The following is a 20,225-nucleotide window of genomic DNA, read 5'->3' as shown; positions in this document are numbered from 1 at the left end:
AAGTTGGCAGAAAATCCGCTTTTTTATCGACAAATTTTGTTCAGCGATGAGGCTCATTTCTGGTTGAATGGCTACGTAAATAAGCAAAATTGCCGCATTTGGAGTGAAGAGCAACCAGAAGCCGTTCAAGAACTGCCCATGCATCCCGAAAAATGCACTGTTTGGTGTGGTTTGTACGCTGGTGGAATCATTGGACCGTATTTTTTCAAAGATGCTGTTGGACGCAACGTTACGGTGAATGGCGATCGCTATCGTTCGATGCTAACAAACTTTTTGTTGCCAAAAATGGAAGAACTGAACTTGGTTGACATGTGGTTTCAACAAGATGGCGCTACATGCCACACAGCTCGCGATTCTATGGCCATTTTGAGGGAAAACTTCGGAGAACAATTCATCTCAAGAAATGGACCGGTAAGTTGGCCACCAAGATCATGCGATTTGACGCCTTTAGACTATTTTTTGTGGGGCTACGTCAAGTCTACAGAAATAAGCCAGCAACTATTCCAGCTTTGGAAGACAACATTTCCGAAGAAATTCGGGCTATTCCGGCCGAAATGCTCGAAAAAGTTGCCCAAAATTGGACTTTCCGAATGGACCACCTAAGACGCAGCCGCGGTCAACATTTAAATGAAATTATCTTCAAAAAGTAAATGTCATGGACCAATCTAACGTTTCAAATAAAGAACCGATGAGATTTTGCAAATTTTATGCGTTTTTTTTAAAAAAAAGTTATCAAGCTCTTAACAAATCACCCTTTATATAGCCCCCATATAAACCGACCCCCAGATTTGGCTTGAGGAGGCTCTAGGAGGAACAAATTTCATCTGATCCGGTTGAAATTTGGTACGTAGTGTTAGTATGTGATCTCTAATACCCATGCAAAAATCAGTCCATAACGGTCCATAATTATATATAGCCCCCATATAAACCGACCCCCAGATTTTGCTTGCGGAGGCTCTAGGAGGAACAAATTTCATCCGATCCGGTTGAAATTTGGTACGTAGTGTTAGTATGTGACCTCTAATACCCATGCAAAAATCGGTCCATAACGGTCCATAATTATATACAGCCCCCATATAAACCCATCCACCGATTTTGCTTGCGGGTCCTTTTGGAGGAACAAATTTCATCCGATCCGGTTGAAATTTGGTACGTGATGTTAGTATATGATCTCTAACAACCATGCATAAATTGGTTCATATCAGTCCATAATTATACATAGCCCCCCATATAAACCGATCCCCAGATTTAACCTCCGGAGCATCTTGGATTAGAAAATTCCGTCCGATTCGGCTTAAATTTGGTACGTTGTGTTAGTATATGGTCGCTAACAACCATGCCAAATTTGGTCTATATCGGTCCATAGTTATAAATAGCCCCCAGATAAACCGATCCCCAGATTTTACTTCGTCCAGAGTAGGCGATTTTTTTTGCTAAAATTTGGTACTAATCACACAAAAATTGGACGATAGATATAGGTTCATAATTGTATATAGCCCCCATATAAACCGACCCCAATTTTTCACTTCTGCCTCTCTTTTAGCGCGCAAAAATTCATACCGGTCAAGAACTGAATTATATAGGTTTTTAATCTGCCTTTTTTGCCTAATATATACCCCGTATGGACTAACATCCAATTGAGAAGACGATGTTAAGAAGTTTTAAGATACCTTGCCATCGGCAAGTATTACCACGGCCCATAGCAGTCTTTAGTAGAAATTTCTACGCAATCCATGGTGGAGGGTACATAAGATTCGGTCTGGCCAAACTTAAGACCGTATATACTTGTTTTAACTGACTTAGTCTCTCGAGTCGAAACGTGGTGAGCCGTCTGAAACGTTGACCAAGCCAGATGGGATTGGCATATTTTGTCAATAGATGTCGTTGGGGTAATCTATCTCCAGTGCTACCAATCTCCTTGTATGGTTGATGACTAGAGATGAAAACTCAATCACTTACAACAACGTCAAACGAACTCGATGGTGTGGTCGAAACTCAAGGAGGAAACTTTGGCTAAGCCAGGAATGAGAGTCAGGAATGTCTTGGTCGAAATGCGATCAACCGGCGTAAATGTTGGCCAAGTACGATTGGCATATTCTGTCAATAGATGTCGTTGAATTTCTCTATCTCAGTCAGGGTTGCCATTTTGGTCCGATCGGACCAAAATTGGTCTAAAAAATTTTTTGCTTTCAAATTTGGTCCGATGATCAGATCAAATAGAATTTGGTTGATTTTCGTCAAATCGGTATTTTCGTCAAATCGGTATTTTTGTTTTTAAATTTTCTATAGAAATAAAATTTTAACAAAAATTTCTATAGAAATAAATGTTTGACAAAATTTTCTATAGAAGTAAAATTTTAACAACATTTTCTGTAGAAAAAGAAATTTGACAAAATTTTCTATAGAAATAAAATTTTGACAAAATTTTCTATAGAAATAAAATTTTCACAAAATTTTCTATAGAAATAAAATATTGACAAAATTTTGTATAGAAATAAAATTTTCACAAAATTTTCTATAGAAATAAAATTTTCGCATAATTTTCTATTGAAGTAAAATTTAGACAAAAATTTCTACAGAAATAAAATTTTCTAGAGAAATAATATATTGACAAAATTTTGTTTAGAAATAAAATTTTCACAAAATTTTCTATAGAAATAAAATTTTCGCAAAATTTTCTATTGATGTAAAATTTGGACAAAATTTTCTAGAGGCTCACTTAGATAACACGGGTGGGGAACATCTCTCGTGTCAATGGGTGCTCCATGACAATGAAACACACTTTTATAGCCAAGTCCATAATATTACATTACTTCTGAAACCACTGAGAGATGCTTAGAGACATTTAGAAATGTCACCAGTACATCTGAGAAGAGATAAACCACCGTTGAAAACTTCTTGGTACTGATTCCGGGCCAAAGATTCGGCCTGTTTAAAATAAAGACATTTTTAGCGACCTATCTGCCTTTAAATCTAGGATCAATAAAATTAAAATTAGAATACACATCTCATTTATCGAATTGTCATTCTCTTTTCGCGATATATTAATAAAGCTATTCATGAATAAATAAATACAAGTTATAACGAATACATCAAAATAAACATTTTCCCTTAATTCCAAGGGGAGCCACCGTGGTGTAATGGTTAGCATGCCTGCGATTCCTGCTTCGACCGAGCACCAAAAAGTTTTTCAGTGGTGGATTATCCCATCTCAGTAATGCTGGTGACATTTCTGAGTGTTTCACTGCAATGTGGAACGCCGTTCGGACTCGGCTATAAAAATGAGGTCCCTTGTCATTGAGCTTAACATGGAATCGGGCAGCACTCAGTGATAAGAGTGCAGTTAATCATTGTGGTATCAAAATGGACTGAATAGTCTAAGTGAGCCTGATACATCGGGCTGCCACCTAACCTAACCTTCCCTTAATTCCAACAAAAATAGAATACAAAATCCGCAATGGTTACGAATTTATAAAAAAATAAAAATAAAAAATACGCTACCGTGACTCGGACCTGGATTGCATGCACCATACGCGCTAACAGTCGCCTAAGCGCATTTAACCACCGACGGAGTTGTCATAAGAACGTTTAACGAATATTTTAAGACTTTTCATGCCCAAAGAAAAACGAAAGCCGTTCATGAAATCGTGAACATCCGTGAACGCAACCGTGAACATTCCGGTTTGATTTTTCCTGAACGTTTCCGTTTCATTTTGTTACCGTCCGTTCACGATTTTGGAACGTAATTTTTTCTATTAGTGTAATGTCCATCTTTTTTAATGGACTGTTTTGAAGAGCCATAGGCATAATATAAACAACCTTCTAAGATACCTCGATTAATTTCCCCCTCAACACTGGACAGGAAGCTAACCATTTTCGTATAGAAAAAAAAATTCCCAACTGCTGAAGATAATGTCGTCAGTAGTGATGACCATCATCATCACAATGATGATAATTATCAGATGGACGATAATAGTAATACTAAGATATAAAAAATATTCAAAATGTTGTATGTGTTGTTATCCGTCACAGGTTCAAGCTACAAAGTTGCATTTCAAGGTGTATTCACTCTGTTCATTCATGAAATGTGAGTTTCGATACATCAAATACAGACGGATGGACGGACATATATTCCATTTCACTTAATTATGTTGAAACAAAAACAAGTCTAACTTGGTTTATTACTAAGGAAGATGAATATGATGGTGATAGACAGTAGACAGTAGTATGGTACACTAGGGAAATTCCTTACAAATGTATATAATTAATTAATATGGCCATGAAGAGAAACAAGTTTACAAGGCCGAAAGTTCGACCAAGTCGAATCTTATGTTCCCTCCATAATGAATTGCGTACAAAGTTCTTCTATGTATTGTCATCCATAATTACCTGGGTTGTAGTAACAGTTGCCGATGCAAGCTAGATTACAACTTCTTAACATTTTGTCAAAATTCAATTTCTATAGAAAATTTTGTCAAAATTTAGATTCTATAAAAAATTTTTGCAAAATTTTACTTCTATAGAAAATTTTGTCAAAATTTTGATTTCTATAGAAAATTTTGTCAAGATTTTATTTCTATAGACAATTTTGTCAAAATTTTATTTCTATAGAAAATTTTGTCAAAATTTTATTTCTATAGAAAATTTTGTCAAAATTTTATTTCTATAGAAAATTTTGTCAAAATTTTATTTCTATAGAAAATTTTGTCAAAATTTTATTTCTATAGAAAATTTTGTCAAAATTTTATTTCTATAGAAAATTTTGTCAAAATTTTATTTCTATAGAAAATTTTGTCAAAATTTTATTTCTATAGAAAATTTTGTCAAAATTTTATTTCTATAGAAAATTTTGTCAAAATTTTATTTCTATAGAAAATTTTGTCAAAATTTTATTTCTATAGAAAATTTTGTCAACATTTTTTTTCTATAAAAAATTTTGTCAACATTTTATTTCTATAGAAAATTTTGGTCAAAATGTTATTTCTATAGAAAATTTTGTCAAAATTTTATTTATTCTAATTATTTCTATAGAAAATTTTATCAAAATTTTATTTCTATAGAAAATTTTGTCAAAATTTAATTTCTATAGAAAGTTTTGTCAAACTTTTGTTTCTATAGAAAATTTTGTCAAACTTTTATTTCTATAGAAAATTTTGTCAACATTTTATTTCTATAGAAAATTTTGTCAAAATTTTATTTCTATAGAAAATTTTGTCAAAATTTTATTTCTATAGAAAATTTTGTCAAAATTTTATTTCTATAGAAAATTTTGTCAAAATTTTATTTCTATAGAAAATTTTGTCAAAATTTTATTTCTATAGAAAATTTTGTCAAAATTTTATTTCTATAGAAAATTTTGTCAAAATTTTATTTCTATAGAAAATTTTGTCAAAATTTTATTTCTATAGAAAATTTTGTCAAAATTTTATTTCTATAGAAAATTTTGTCAAAATTTTATTTCTATAGAAAATTTTGTTAAAATTTGATTTCTATAGAAAATTTTGTCAAAATTTTATTTCTATAGAAAATTTTGTAAAAATTTTATTTCTATAGAAAATTTTGTCAAAATTTTATTTCTATAGAAATTTTTGTCAATATTCAATTTCTATAGAAAATTTTGTCAAAATTTTATTTCTATAGAAAATTTTGTCAAAATTTTATTTATTCTAATTATTTCTATAGAAAATATTATCAAAATTTTATTTCTATAGAAAATATTATCAAAATTTTATTTCCATAAAAAATTTTCTCAAAATTTTATTTTTATAGAAAATTTTGTCAAAATTTTATTTCTATAGAAAATTTTGTCAACATTTTATTTCTATAGAAAGTTTTGTCAAACTTTTGTTTCTATAGAAAATTTTGTCAAAATTTTATTTCTATAGAAAATTTTGTCAAAATTTAATTTCAATAGAAAGTTTTGTCAAACTTTTGTTTCTATAGAAAGTTTTGTCAAACTTTTGTTTCTATAGAAAATTTTGTCAAAATTTTATTTCTATAGAAAATTTTGTCAAAATTTTATTTCTATAGAAAATTTTGTCAAAATTTTATTTCTATAGAAAATTTTGTCAAAATTTTATTTCTATAGAAAATTTTGTCAAAATTTTATTTCTATAGAAAATTTTGTCAAAATTTTATTTCTATAGAAAATTTTGTCAAAATTTTATTTCTATAGAAATTTTTGTCAAAATTCAATTTCTATAGAAAATTTTGTCAAAATGTTATTTCTATAGAAAATTTTGTCAAAATTTTATTTATTCTAATTATTTCTATAGAAAATATTATCAAAATTTTATTTCTATAGAAAATATTATCAAAATTTTATTTCCATAAAAAATTTTCTCAAAATTTTATTTTTATAGAAAATTTTGTCAAAATTTTATTTCTATAGAAAATTTTGTCAACATTTTATTTCTATAGAAAGTTTTGTCAAACTTTTGTTTCTATAGAAAATTTTGTCAAAATTTTATTTCTATAGAAAATTTTGTCAAAATTTAATTTCAATAGAAAGTTTTGTCAAACTTTTGTTTCTAAAGAAAGTTTTGTCAAACTTTTGTTTCTATAGAAAATTTTGTCAAAATTTTATTTCTATAGAAAATTTTGTCAAAATTTTATTTCTATAGAAAATTTTGCCAACATTTTATTTCTATAGAAAATTTTGTCAAAATTTTATTTCTATAGAAAATTTTGTCAAAATTTTATTTCTATAGAAAATTTTGTCAAAATTTTATTTCTATAGAAAATTTTGTCAAAATTTTATTTCTATAGAAAATTTTGGTCAAAATGTTATTTCTATAGAAAATTTTGTCAAAATTTTACTTATTCTGATTATTTCTATAGAAAATGTTATCAAAATTTTATTTCTATAGAAAATTTTGTCAAAAGTTAATTTCAATAGAAAGTTTTGTCAAACTTTTGTTTCTATAGAAAGTTTTGTCAAACTTTTGTTTCTATAGAAAATTTTGTCAAAATTTTATTTCTATAGAAAATTTTGTCAAAATTTTATTTATATAGAAAATTTTGCCAACATTTTATTTCTATAGAAAATTTTGTCAAAATTTTATTTCTATAGAAAATTTTGTCAAAATTCAATTTCTATAGAAAATTTTGTCAAAATTTTATTTCTATAGAAAATTTTGTCAACATTTTTTTCTATAGAAAATTTTGTCAAAATTTTATTTATTCTGATTATTTCTATAGAAAATGTTATCAAAATTTTATTTCTATAGAAAATTTTGTCAAAAGTTAATTTCTATAGAAAATTTTGTCAATCTTTTGTTTCTATAGAAAATTTTGTCAAACTTTTATTTCTATAGAAAATTTTGTCAACATTTTATTTCTATAGAAAATTTTGTCAAAAGTTAATTTCTATAGAAAATTTTGTCAATCTTTTGTTTCTATAGAAATTTTTGTCAAACTTTTATTTCTGTAGACAATTTCAAAATTTTATTTCTATAGAAAATTTTGAAAAAAATTTATTTCCATAAAAAATTTTCTCAAAATTTTATTTTTATAGAAAATTTTGTCAAAATTTTATTTCTATAGAAAATTTTGTCAACATTTTATTTCTATAGAAAATTTTGTCAAAATTTTATTTATATAGAAAATTTTGTCAAAATTTTATTTCTATAGAAAATTTTGTCAAAATTTTATTTCTATAGAAAATTTTGTCAAAATTTTATTTCTATAAAAAATTGATGTAGCTCTTAGTTGGAGAGGAATATTTTGCAAAATCTACAAAAACTTCAAGAATTCTACCAATAATATCATCCAATTTTAGAATCAGGCTAAATTCATTCGCATGGTATGTTGGCCTTTAAGCGGCCTTTAAGCCATCACACGCTGTACAAAAGCCGATCCGCGGTATTTTGGCCCATTCCCGACAGAGCGCCGACATTTTGATATATTTAGTGCCAAAAAAAAAACAAAAGTCCGGAGATTTTGGTGTCCATTGTGTGGTAGAAATGAAGCGAGGAATCTCCTGTTTAAGCTATTCTGCACCGTGGGCAATGGTTAGCATGCCCACCTTGCACACACAAGGATCGTGGGTTCTAACCCAGTATCTGAGTGTTACAAAGCTTCTCTAAGTGGTTTCACTGCAATGTGGAATGCCGTTCGGACTCGGCTATATAAAGGAGGTCTTTTGTCATTCAGCTTAACATAGAATCCGGCAGCACTCAGTGATAAGAGAGAAGTTCACCACAGTGGTATCACAAAGTACTGAATAGTCTAAGTGAGCCAGCCTGTAATATCGGTCTACCACTATACCTAACCAACCTAACCTAAGCTATTCTGCATTGCCTTGAGCTTAGTGCGATAGTGGTGAAATCATTAACCCTTAAATGCTCACTGTATCTTTTAAGAATCTGAAAAAATTGTTACGTCATAAAATTTTGAACGAATTCTACGAAATCGAGTTTGTTGCGAGAAAAATATGTGTTATGGATATTGTTTACCATTTTGCATATAATATATATATATATTTTTTTGGAGGAATCGGAGTTTTTGTGCATTTAAGGGTTAAGACATTTTCGCGATAATATTCGGCATTTATTTTGTAAATGCCCTATGTTCCCAAGTGGAAAGGAAAAAAATTTACCCCACACACAACAATTTTTTTTCTGATTCAAACACGAAATTAATTGATCCAATTTTTTGATTTTTTAATTGAAATGTCTTCAATCACTGAAAGGATAGTATCAATTAAAAAATTAGTTGACAGTCAATTAAAATATTAATTGGTCAAATTAAAACAATAATTGATACTATTAATTTGTGTGATTGTTTTTGGTTTCAATTAAAAAATTTGTTAAATCAATTAAGTTTTAATTGAATATTTTTTAAAACTCAATTAAAACTTTAATTGGAAAAATTTTCGTGAAATTCGTATGCTGTGAATACGAATCTCAAACTGCTCAATGGGGAATAGATTTTCATCGGAGAAACCCAAATTGGGTGACTGGTCACTTTCGAGCAAGCGAAGGAACTCTCGACTTTGCTCTTTCCAGTCTAACTTCATTTCAATTTCTTTATTTGAAAGAGAAATGTTTCTTTAATATTGCGTGTCCTAAATACACACTCTTTCATATTAAATCAATATTTGTTTGCAGTGTACATCAATTAGCGATATGATAATACAAAATCATATATGGATATTTTATCTTTTTCCCTTTGTTTCTAAACTGAAAAAAATATTGACCCAATATAAACGATTTCGCAATCTAAATTTTGGGAAATTTTCACAACTTCAATGACAAATATCTTTAACTAAAGGGTGATACGGTCAAAATTTGGTCAAGGGAAAACGCGTGTAAATCGGTGAAATCGTTTATTTAAAAAATCAAACTAAATTTCTTTTTCAAGTTCAATTAGTATAAAATTCAGGAAAAATATTCAGTTAGGCTTTCGCTTTTCCAAATCCGAATTGCCGGGCCTCACGCTTGACACCTGCCATCAGATTTTGTACAGCCACCTTGTCCACCTTCTTCGCCGCAGAAAGCCAGTTTGCCTTGAACTGCTGCTCGTCCTTAGCAGTTTTTTTGGTCTTCTTTAGGTTCCGCTTGACAATAGCCCAATATTTCTCATTTGGGCGGAGCTCGGGCGTGTTGGGAGGGTTCTTGTCCTTGGGAACAACCTGCACATTGTTGGCGGCGTACCACTCCATGGCCTTTTTACCGTAATGGCAGCAGACGTTTATTCAAACACTCTTTCACGTAAATTTCTTGGTTGACAGTCCCGGAAGCTATGAAAATGCTGCTTTTCAAGCCACAGGTACAGATGGCTTGCCAAACCAGATATTTCTTTGCGAACTTTGACAGTTTTATGTGCTTGAAAATATCTGCTACCTTTCCCCTTCCTTTTGCCGTATAAAACTCCTGTCCCGGAAGCTGCTTGTAGTCGGCTTTGACGTAGGTTTCGTCGTCCATTACCACGCAGTCAAACTTCGTCAGCATCGTCGTGTACAGCCTCCGGGATCGCGCTTTGGCCGTCGTATTTTGTTTATCATCGCGATTTGGAGTCACTACCTTCTTGTAAGTCGATAGTCTGGCTCGTTTTTTGGCTCGATGCATGGTTGTAGATGATACACCCAGCTTATTTGCGGCATCTCGGAGAGAGAGGTTAGGGTTTCGCTTGAAACTACCGGCAACTCTCTTTGTCGTCTCAGCGGCTTCCGGTTTTCGATTTCCCCCCGATCCAGACTTCCTGGCTGTCGACAAACGTTCCCCAAACACTTAAATTACATTTGTAACGGTTGATTTGGCAACTTTTAGCGATTTTGCCAGCTTTGCGTGCGAGTAGCTCGGATTTTCGCGATGCGCTAGCAAAATTTTGATACTCTGCTCTTCTTGCTTGGACGGCATTTTGACAACTGAAGAGTGAATTCCAAAATCAAAATAGGAGCAACATTCTACACACACACACACCTTCAAAATGAGGGGTGTTCAGGTTTTTTAAATGCAAAATTGAAAGCAATACGTCAAGTTTATATTGACCAAATTTTGACCGTATCACCCTTTAATGAAACTTTAATAAAAAGAAATTTTATAATCTTTATTTCAAAAATATTTTTCATTAAATGTACGACACGAAATTTGCGTACCTCCATTAAAGACGTGTTTCTTTGAAATAAGGCAAAATTTCCTTAAAGTAAATAAAAAACAAGTCAGGAAAGTCTAAAGTCGGGCGGGGCCGACTATATTATACCCTGCACCACTTTGTAGATCTAAATTTTCGATACCATATCACATCCGTCAAATGTGTTGGGGGCTATATATAAAGGTTTCTCCCAAATACATACATTTAAATATCACTCGATTTGGACAGAATTTGATAGACTTTTACAAAATCTATAGATTCAAAATTTAAGTTGGCTAATGCACAAGGGTGGAACACAATTTTAGTACAAAATATGGGAAACATTTAAATCTGAAGCAATTTTAGTTAAACTTCGCAAAAGTCTATTTATGATTTATCGTTCGATATATATGTATTAGAGGTTTAGGAAAATTAGAGCCATTTTTACAACTTCTCGACTAAGCAGTGGCGATTTTACAAGGAAAATGTTGGTATTATGACCATTTTTGTCGAAATCAGAAAAACATATATATGGGAGCTATACCCAAATCTGAACCGATTTCAATAAAATTTGGCAAGCATAGCTACAATGCTAAATCTACTCCCTGTGCAAAATTTCAACCAAATTGGGCCAAAACTCGGGCTATTAGAACCATATCGTGCGAAAGATATATATGGGAGCTATATATAAATCTGAACCGATTTCAATCAAATTTGGCACACATGACTATACTACTAATTGTACCCCTTGTGCAAAATTTCAAGCTAATCGGGATAAAACTCTGGCTTCTGGGTCCATATAAGTGCATATCGGGCGAAAGATATATATATGGGAGCTATATCTAAATCTGAATCGATTTCAACCAAATTTGGCACGCATAGCTACAATGCTAAATCTACTCCCTGTGCAAAATTTCAACCAAATTGGGCCAAACCTCTGGCTTTTAGGACCATATTAGTCCATATCGGGCGAAAGATATATATGGGAGCTATATTTAAATCTGACCCCATTTCAATCAAATTTTGCACACTTGACTATACTACTAATTGTACTCCTAGTGCAAAATTTCAACCAAATTCGGCTAAAAATCTGGCTTCTGGGGCCATATAAGTCCATATCGGGCGAAAGATATATATGGGAGCTATATCTAAATCTGAACCGATTTCAATCAAATTTTGCACACTTGACTATACTACTAAGTGTTATGTTTGTACACACTTTCAACCAAATTCGGCCAAAAATCTGGCTTCTGGGTCCATATTAGTGCATATCGGGCGAAAGACATATATGGGAGCTATATCTAAATCTGAACCAATTTCTTCCACAATCAATAGGGTTCTATTCTGACCCAAATTAGGAACATGTGCCAAATTTGAAGGCGATTGGACTTAAATTGCAACCTAGACTTTGATCACAAAAATGTGTTCACAGACAGACGGACATGGTTATATCAACTCAGGGACCCACCCTGAGCATTATTGCCAAAGACACCATGTGTCTATCTCGTCTCCTTCTGGGTGTTACAAACATATGCACTAACATCCCAGCAAAAAAAATTGGAAGTTGTTCCACAAACATTTCTTTTAAAGCCCATCTCAGAATCCCCCATTGAGTTTTTTCAACTTCCGATGCAGTCCTTTTGGACAAGTCCACAAACATTTCTTCTAAAGCGCATCGTGGGATCCCCCAATGATATTTTTCCACTTCCGCTGCAGTCCTATTGGACAATTGCACAAACATTTCTTATAAAGCGCATCTTGGGATCCCCCAATGATTTTTTTCTACTTCCGATGCAGTCCTTGTGGACAAGTATTAGAAAGAACGCAATCAAGCTAGTTTAAGTGCAAATTTTTGACAATTAAATTTTACAAAAAAATAGAAAACTAATAAAAAAATAAAAAAAGTAGAAAATAAATAAAAAAGTAAAAAAATAATAATAATAAAAAAAATTTATTTCATCCCCGCTGGGATTTGAACCTGTGCCATTTGTTTTTTTCGCTTCGATGGAAGTTCTTTTGAGAATATTTTGCAAATTACGAGAATTTTTAATTTTTTTGTTGATTTTTAATGGAAAAAATATATTTATACGAAAATATATGCCGAAAATAAAAAATAAAAACGATGCATAACATAAAAAAATAATTTTTTAGGAAAATATTTGATACAAAAAATTGCCGCTGGTGAGATTTGAACCTGCGTTTCTTATTTTTTCGTTCATACTAATAAAGAACATCTCGAGAAGCAATTAGAATGTTATTCCTTGGTGTCGCATTACGATCATATCACAAACATTTGAATTGACCTTTCGACGCTTTATGTTCAATGGCGTTTGTGGCTGAGTGTGCTAAGGTGTTCTGTTATGGTGCCATCAAACCAAGGTTCAACCCCTGGCCGGAGCGAAAAAGTTTTTCAAATTGTAAAAAATTAGATAATAGGAAAATAATTGTATAATAAAAAATATGGTTGAAAAAAAATTTAAATTGGTTGAAAAAAAATTTTTTCGCTTTTTAAATTTCTTCATTCAAATTAACTTCGAGGGCACAACTTCTAAAGCAACGCAAAGGATCCAAAAAGGGAGTACTTCCGTCCTATGACAAGCCCATGTAAAATTCATTGGAGATGATCCAAGTTTGCACTACTTCCGGATCACAGATTGGGGATCCAAATTACTTTTTTGGAAGCTCTTTTTTTGCTGGGTTATAATACCCTGTTCCACAGTGTGGCGCAGGGTATAAAAACATATTTGATTTAAAGAAAACGTTCTTAAATTAATTGATATATTAAATCTTTATATTTAAGAAAAAACGCTTCAACTACTTATTTTGAGAATTTCGCATATTTGGTTCAAAGTTTTTTTTTTTGCAAATCAAGAAAACCTTTTTTATTTTGGAGTATTTGCTGTTATTTGGAGTCCCAAACTGAATTAATCTGTTCATTATATTCCTAGACATCTATACTTACTGTGATTCATGTTCCAACATCGTTGAGGCCTTCATTACATCACGTTTTACTACGGGACCAATTCTTATAGCCGAATACTGCATGGGGGAAAAAAGACATGAAAAACAAGAAAAGAAAACAATAACATCAGAAATAGATTACTTCAAAATCCCACAAGAGGAAACCAAAAAAAAAAAAATAATAATATGAGTAACTAAAATAAACAAGAGCAACATGTGATAAACTACATAATTGACATAATAATAACAATCAACCAGTCAAACAATCAGTCAGTCAGTCCGTCCATCCGTCAGTCAGCCAGCCAGCTAGCAATATAGTGCAAGCAGTCAGTCACCCAACCAGCCAGCCATGCACAGCTAAGTAATCGCACAGCTTGAGACCCAGCTTTAATGCTCCTCCACAACCATATTTGAAGCAGCGTCATCATTATTCATTCATTCATTTATTTATTCCTGCACTCAGTCAGCAACAGCGCGGGGGTGATACAAAATGTAATACAAGACTGTCTAGTAAATATTTTGTCCTCTTCCTACTACTCCTCTTCGTCGCCATCATCAATATGTGTGTGTGTGTGTGTGTGTGTGTGTGTGTGTTGAAGTCTAGTTTTCGATTTTAATGCCGAACATCAAACCGCTGTCTAAAACTGCACTATACCCCTTGGGAGTAATCCAATTGGGCTCACTCACTCAATAGGACAGTCATCAACCCTAGTCATCAATTGTGGTTCAACATACTTAGCGACAAAAAATAAGGGTCCCCCTAATTTATTGTAAGTGTACCCCCAAATGGGTATTCAGCCAGTGAGACAAATTGATAAAATCTTCAAACAATTTTACACCACGTTCATATACAAAAAGAAGATTTTCAGTGCTTTTTTGCTGGGGAGAAATCAAAATTTTGACAAAATTTTCTATACCAATAAAATTTTGACAAAATTTTCTATACAAATAAAATTTTGACAAAATTTTCTATACAAATAAAATTTTGACAAAATTTTCTATACAAATAAAATTTTGACAAAATTTTCTATACAAATAAAATTTCGACAAAATTTTCTATACAAATAAAATTTTGACAAAATTTTCTATACAAATAAAAATTTGACAAAATTTTTTAAAGAAATAAAATTTTGACAAAATTTTCTATAGAAATCGAAATTTTGACAAAATATTCTATAGAAATAAAATTTTGAGAAAATTTTCTATAGAAATAAAATTTTAAGAAAATTCTCTATAGAAATAAAATTTTAAGAAAATTTTCTATAGAAATAAAATTTTGAGAAAATTTTCTATAGAAATCGAAATTTCGTCGAAATTTTCTTTAGAAATCGAAATTTTGACAAAATTTTCTATAGAAATAAAATTTGACAAAATTTTCTATTGAAATAAAATTTTGAGAAAATTTTCTATAGAAATAAAATTTTTTTATAGAAATAAAATTTTAAGAAAATTTTCTATAGAAATAAAATTTTGAGTAAATTTTTTATAGAAATAAAATTTTGGGAAAATTTTCTATAGAAATCCAAATTTTGAAAAAAATTTTCTATAGAAATCCAAATTTTGACAAAATTTTCTATAGAAATCGAAATTTTGACGAATTTTTCTTCATAAATTATAATTTTGACAAAATTTTCTATAGAAATAAAATTTGACAAAATTTTCTATTGAAATAAAATGTTGACAAAATTTTCTATAGAAATAAAATTTTAAGAAAAATTTTTATAGAAATAAACTTTTAAGAAAATTTTCTATAGAAATAAAATTTTAAGAAAATTTTCTATAGAAATAAAATTTTGACAAAATTTTCTATAGAAATAAAATTTTAAGAAAATTTTGTTATAGAAATAAAATTTTAAGAAAATTTTCTATAGAAATAAAATTTTGAGAACATTTTCTATAGAAATAAAATTTTAAGAAAATTTTTTTATAGAAATAAAATGTTAAGAACATTTTCTATAGAAATAAAATTTTGAAAAAAAATTTCTATAGAAATACAATTTTAAGAAAATTTTCTATAGAAATCGAAATTTCGCCGAAATTTTCTTTAGAAATCGATATTTTGAAAAAATTTTCTATAGAAATAAAATGTTAAGAAAATTTTTTATAGAAATAAAATTTTAAGAAATAAAATTTTAAGAAAATTTTTTGTAGGAATAAAAAATAACAAAAATTTCTATAGAAATAAAATTTTGCCAAAAATTTCTATAGAAATAAAATTTTGACAAAATTTTCTATAGAAATAAAATTTTGCCAAATTTTTCTATAGGAATCGAAATTTTGACAAAGTTTTCTATAGAAATCGGAATTTTGAAAAATTTTTCTATAGAAATCGAAATTTTGACAAAATTTTCTATAGAAATCGAAATTTTGACAAAATTTTCTATAGAAATAAAATTTTGACAAAATTTTCTATAGAAATCAAAATTTTTACAAATTTTCTTTTTTAAATTTCGGCCATCATTTCGAAGTCCATTGTAAGTTCTCCCTTTTGGTAGAAGTAGTAACTTTCCTTTATGGCAACCTTTGTTACTATAGAAATATAAAGATTTCAGTATATATATTTTTGTTCTTTGTAAGCTGTGGAAAATTTCGGTAAAAACTAATTACATAAAACTAAAAATAACTTAGTAATTGTTTTTGTAATAAAAAAAGTTCGATTAATTTGTTACTGTGTGTTCACAAAAAAATTTTATTGTGATGAATTCAATTCAATTTAACTGCAATATTCTTTCAAGCAGCCTTACACAATCTTTCGTACTCATCATCAGAACTCTTCCAGATAATTCCCAAGAATCCTTAAAGTTAATATGTACAGCCCACGTTTCAACGATGTCCAGCTTTATATTACCTGCCTACTTCACCCTCTTCTCTAGAAATAATTTTTGGCTATAAATTTTCTGCAAGGCAATATTCCTTGCTTCCTTTTCATTTGTATTGCTTCCAATTGAAAATTTCCTTAACATATCCATGCCGAAAATACGCATATGCAATTCTATATGCCCACGTGTGAATGTGTGTATAGGATGTAAGAATGTGGGCTCTACCAAGTACTTCCGGGAAATGTTGCATGGAATATTGGCTTCCTAACGAAACTGAAAATTTACTACAATGATTAAGTTTCATTGGAAAATATTTTAAAATAAATTAATAATGAAGCAGAAGAAGATGAAGTATCTATCTCTTTACCTAAATAAGTGAAAGGTTGAAAGCTTTTACGCAAAAACTCTATATGAAAATATATGCACTTAAAAGTTATTTGTTATTCAGGTATACATATGAGTATATACAGTATTTTCCAATTAGTTTATCCCTACGGTTAAATAAATAAATAAGTCTTAATTGGCCCTATTTATGAATTTCAGAAATATGGGAGTTTTTTTATTGGATCATTCAAACTAGAAAATTTACAATTAGTTAGAGCTGGTTTGACCAGTATGTACTGGTTTGACCAGTACATACGAATATTCGTTGCATATTTTTAGGCGTCAAAATTTTCGGCTTGATAACATTGTAATCCTGGATGTATTAGTTCGATTTTATGTTAAGGCACCGATCACATCCTTAATATTCAAGGGATGCACGAATACTATTTCAACAAAATAGGAATTGATAAAAAAACAAGTATATACAGTAGTAAGTTCGGCCGGGCCGAATCTTAAATACCCACCACCATGAATCATTCTAGAACCCAAGAAATAAAGTCGGCAGATCGGTCTATATGGGGGCTATATCAAAACATGGACCTATGGGGACCATTTGCGACACACCTATTTGTGATCTTAAAATACCTCTAGATTTTCAATTTCAAGCAAATCGGCTAGAAAATATAGTCTCTAGACGCCCAAGAAGTAAAATCGTGAGATTGGTCTATATGGGGGCTATACCAAAACATGGACCGATATACCTCAATTTCGGCACACCTATTTATGGTCATAAAATACTTCTAGATTTTCAATTTCAGGCAAATGGGATAGTAAATACAGTTTCTAGAAGATCAAGAAATAAAAATCGGAGAAATCGGTCTATATGGGGCCTATACCAAAACATGGACCTATGGGGACCATTTGCGACACACCTATTTGTGATCTTAAAATACCTCTAGATTTTCAATTTCAAGCAAATCGGCTAGAAAATATAGTCTCTAGACGCCCAAGAAGTAAAATCGGGAGATTGGTCTATATGGGGGCTATACCAAAACATGGACCGATATACCTCAATTTCGGCACACCTATTTATGGTCATAAAATACTTCTAGATTTCAAATTTCAGGCAAATGGGATAGTAAGTACAGTTTCCAGAAGCTCAAGAAATAAAATCGGGGAAATCGGTCTATATGGGGCCTATACCAAAACATGGACCGATAGGCACCATTTGCGACACACCTATTTGTGATCTTAAAATACCTCTAGATTTTCAATTTCAGACAAATTGGATAAAAACTACGGTTTTTATAAGCCCAAGACCTCAAATCGGGAAGTCGGTTTATGTGGGGACTATATCAAAACTTGGACCGATATAGCCCATCTTCGAACTTGACCTGGCTGCAAACAAAAAACGAATCTGTGCTAAATTTCAGGACGATAGCGCCATTATTGAAGGCTTTAGCGTGATTACAACAGATAGACAGACAGACGGACATGCTTATATCATCTTAGAATTTCTCCCTGATCAAGAATATATATACTTTATATAGTCGGAAATCGATATTTCGATGTGTTACAAACGGAATGACAAACTTATTATACCCCCATCACCATTCTATGGTGGTGGGTATAAAAATATGGCACAACATGGCCAAAAAATGGCACAAAAATTGAAACTAGTATATACGGCCGTAAGTTCGGCCAGGCCGAATCTTATGTACCCTCCACCATGGATTGCATAGAAACTTGTACTACAGACTGTCATCCACAATCGAATTACTTGGGTTGTGTTATCTTAAAACTTCTTAACATCGTATTCTGGCACAATGTACCAAATTTCAACCGACTCGGATGAAATTTGCTCCTCCAAGAGGCTCCAAAACCGGGATCGGTTTATATGGGGGCTATATATGATTATGGATTGATATGGACCACTTTTGACATGACTGTTAAATATCATATACTACCATCACGTACTAAATTTCAACCAAATCGGATGAATTTTGCTTCTCCAAAAGGCACCGGAAGTCAAATCTGGGGATCGGTTTATATGGGGGCTATATATAATTATGGACCGATATGGACCAATTTTTGCATGGTTGTTAGAGACCATATACTAACACCGTGTACCAAATTTCAGCCGGATCGGATGAAATTTGCTTCTCTTAGAGGCTCCGCAAGCCAAATCGGGGGATCGGTTTATATGGGGGCTATATGTAATTATGGACCGATGTGGACCAAGTTTTGCATGGTCATTAGAGACCATATACTAACACCGTGTACCAAATTTCAGCCGGATCGGATTAAATTTGCTTCTCTTAGAGGCTCCGCAAGCCAAATCGGGGGATCGGTTTATATGGGGCTATATATAATTATGGACCGATGTGGACCAATTTTTGCATGGTTGTTAGAGACCCTATACTAACACCACGGAGCCACCGTGGTGCAATGGTTAGCATGCCCGCCTTGCATACACAAGGTCGTGGGTTCGATTCCTGCTACGACCGAACACCAAAAAGTTTTTCAGCGGTGGATTATCACACCTCAGTAATGCTGGTGACATTTCTGAGGGTTTCAAAGCTTCTCTAAGTGGTTTCACTGGAATGTGGAACGCCGTTCGGACTCGGCTATAAAAAGGAGGTCCCTTGTCATTGAGCTTAACATAGAATCGGGCAGCACTCAGTGATAAGAGAGAAGTTCACCACTGTGGTATCACAATGGACTGAATAGTCTAAGTGAGCTTGATACATCGGGCTGCCACATAACCTAACCTAACCTAACACCATGTACCAAATTTCAACCGGATCGAATGAAATTTGCTTCTCTTAGAGGCTCCGCAAGCCAAATCGGGGGATCGGTTTATATGGGGGCTATATGTAATTATGAACCGATGTGGACCAATTTTTGCATGGTTGTTAGAGACCATATACCAACACCATGTGCCAAATTTCAGCCGGATCGGATGAAATTTGTTTCTCTTTGAGGCTCAACAAGCCAAATCGGGGGATCGGTTTATATGGGGGCTATATATAATTATTGGCCGATATGGACCAATTTTTGCATGAGTGTTAGAGACCATATACCAACACCATGTATCAAATTTCAGCCGGATCGGATGAAATATGCTTCCCTTATAGGCTCTGCAAGCCAAATTTGGGGGTCCGTTTATATGGGGGCTATACGTAAAAGTGGACCGATATGGCCCATTTGCAATACCATCCGACCTACATCAATAACAACTACTTGTACCAAGTTTCAAGTCGATAGCTTGTTTCGTTCGGAAGTTAGCGTGATTTCAACAGACGGACGGACGGACGGACGGACATGCTTAGATCGTCTCAGAATTTCACCACGACCCAGAATATATATACTTTATGGGGGTCTTAGAGCAATATTTCGATGTGTTACAAACGGAATGACAAAGTTAATATACCCCCATCCTATGGTGGAGGGTATAAAAACTGCTAAGGACGAGCAGCAGTTCAAGGCAAACTGGCTTTCTGCGGCGAAGAAGGTGCACAAGGTGGACAGGGTAGCTGTACAAAA

General features: G+C 31.9%; 1 protein-coding gene across 1 annotated transcript in view; it reads right to left on the bottom strand.

Annotated features, from left to right (window-relative positions):
• The window catches only part of eIF5B (eukaryotic translation initiation factor 5B), a 133,615-nt gene that overhangs the window by 75,934 nt on the left and 37,456 nt on the right, over window positions 1-20,225 (bottom strand). The window contains exon 5 of the mRNA XM_075307964.1: window positions 13,538-13,614. Coding sequence (XP_075164079.1) covers window positions 13,538-13,614 — 77 coding nt within the window. The remainder of the gene's footprint in view (window positions 1-13,537; window positions 13,615-20,225) is intronic.

This window comes from Haematobia irritans, chromosome 4 (assembly GCF_050003625.1).
Source record: "Haematobia irritans isolate KBUSLIRL chromosome 4, ASM5000362v1, whole genome shotgun sequence".
In the NCBI taxonomy this organism is placed as follows: Eukaryota; Metazoa; Arthropoda; class Insecta; order Diptera; family Muscidae; genus Haematobia; species Haematobia irritans.
The sequence above is the reverse complement of the archived record's forward strand: the minus strand, read 5'-3'. Positions and strand labels throughout refer to the sequence as shown.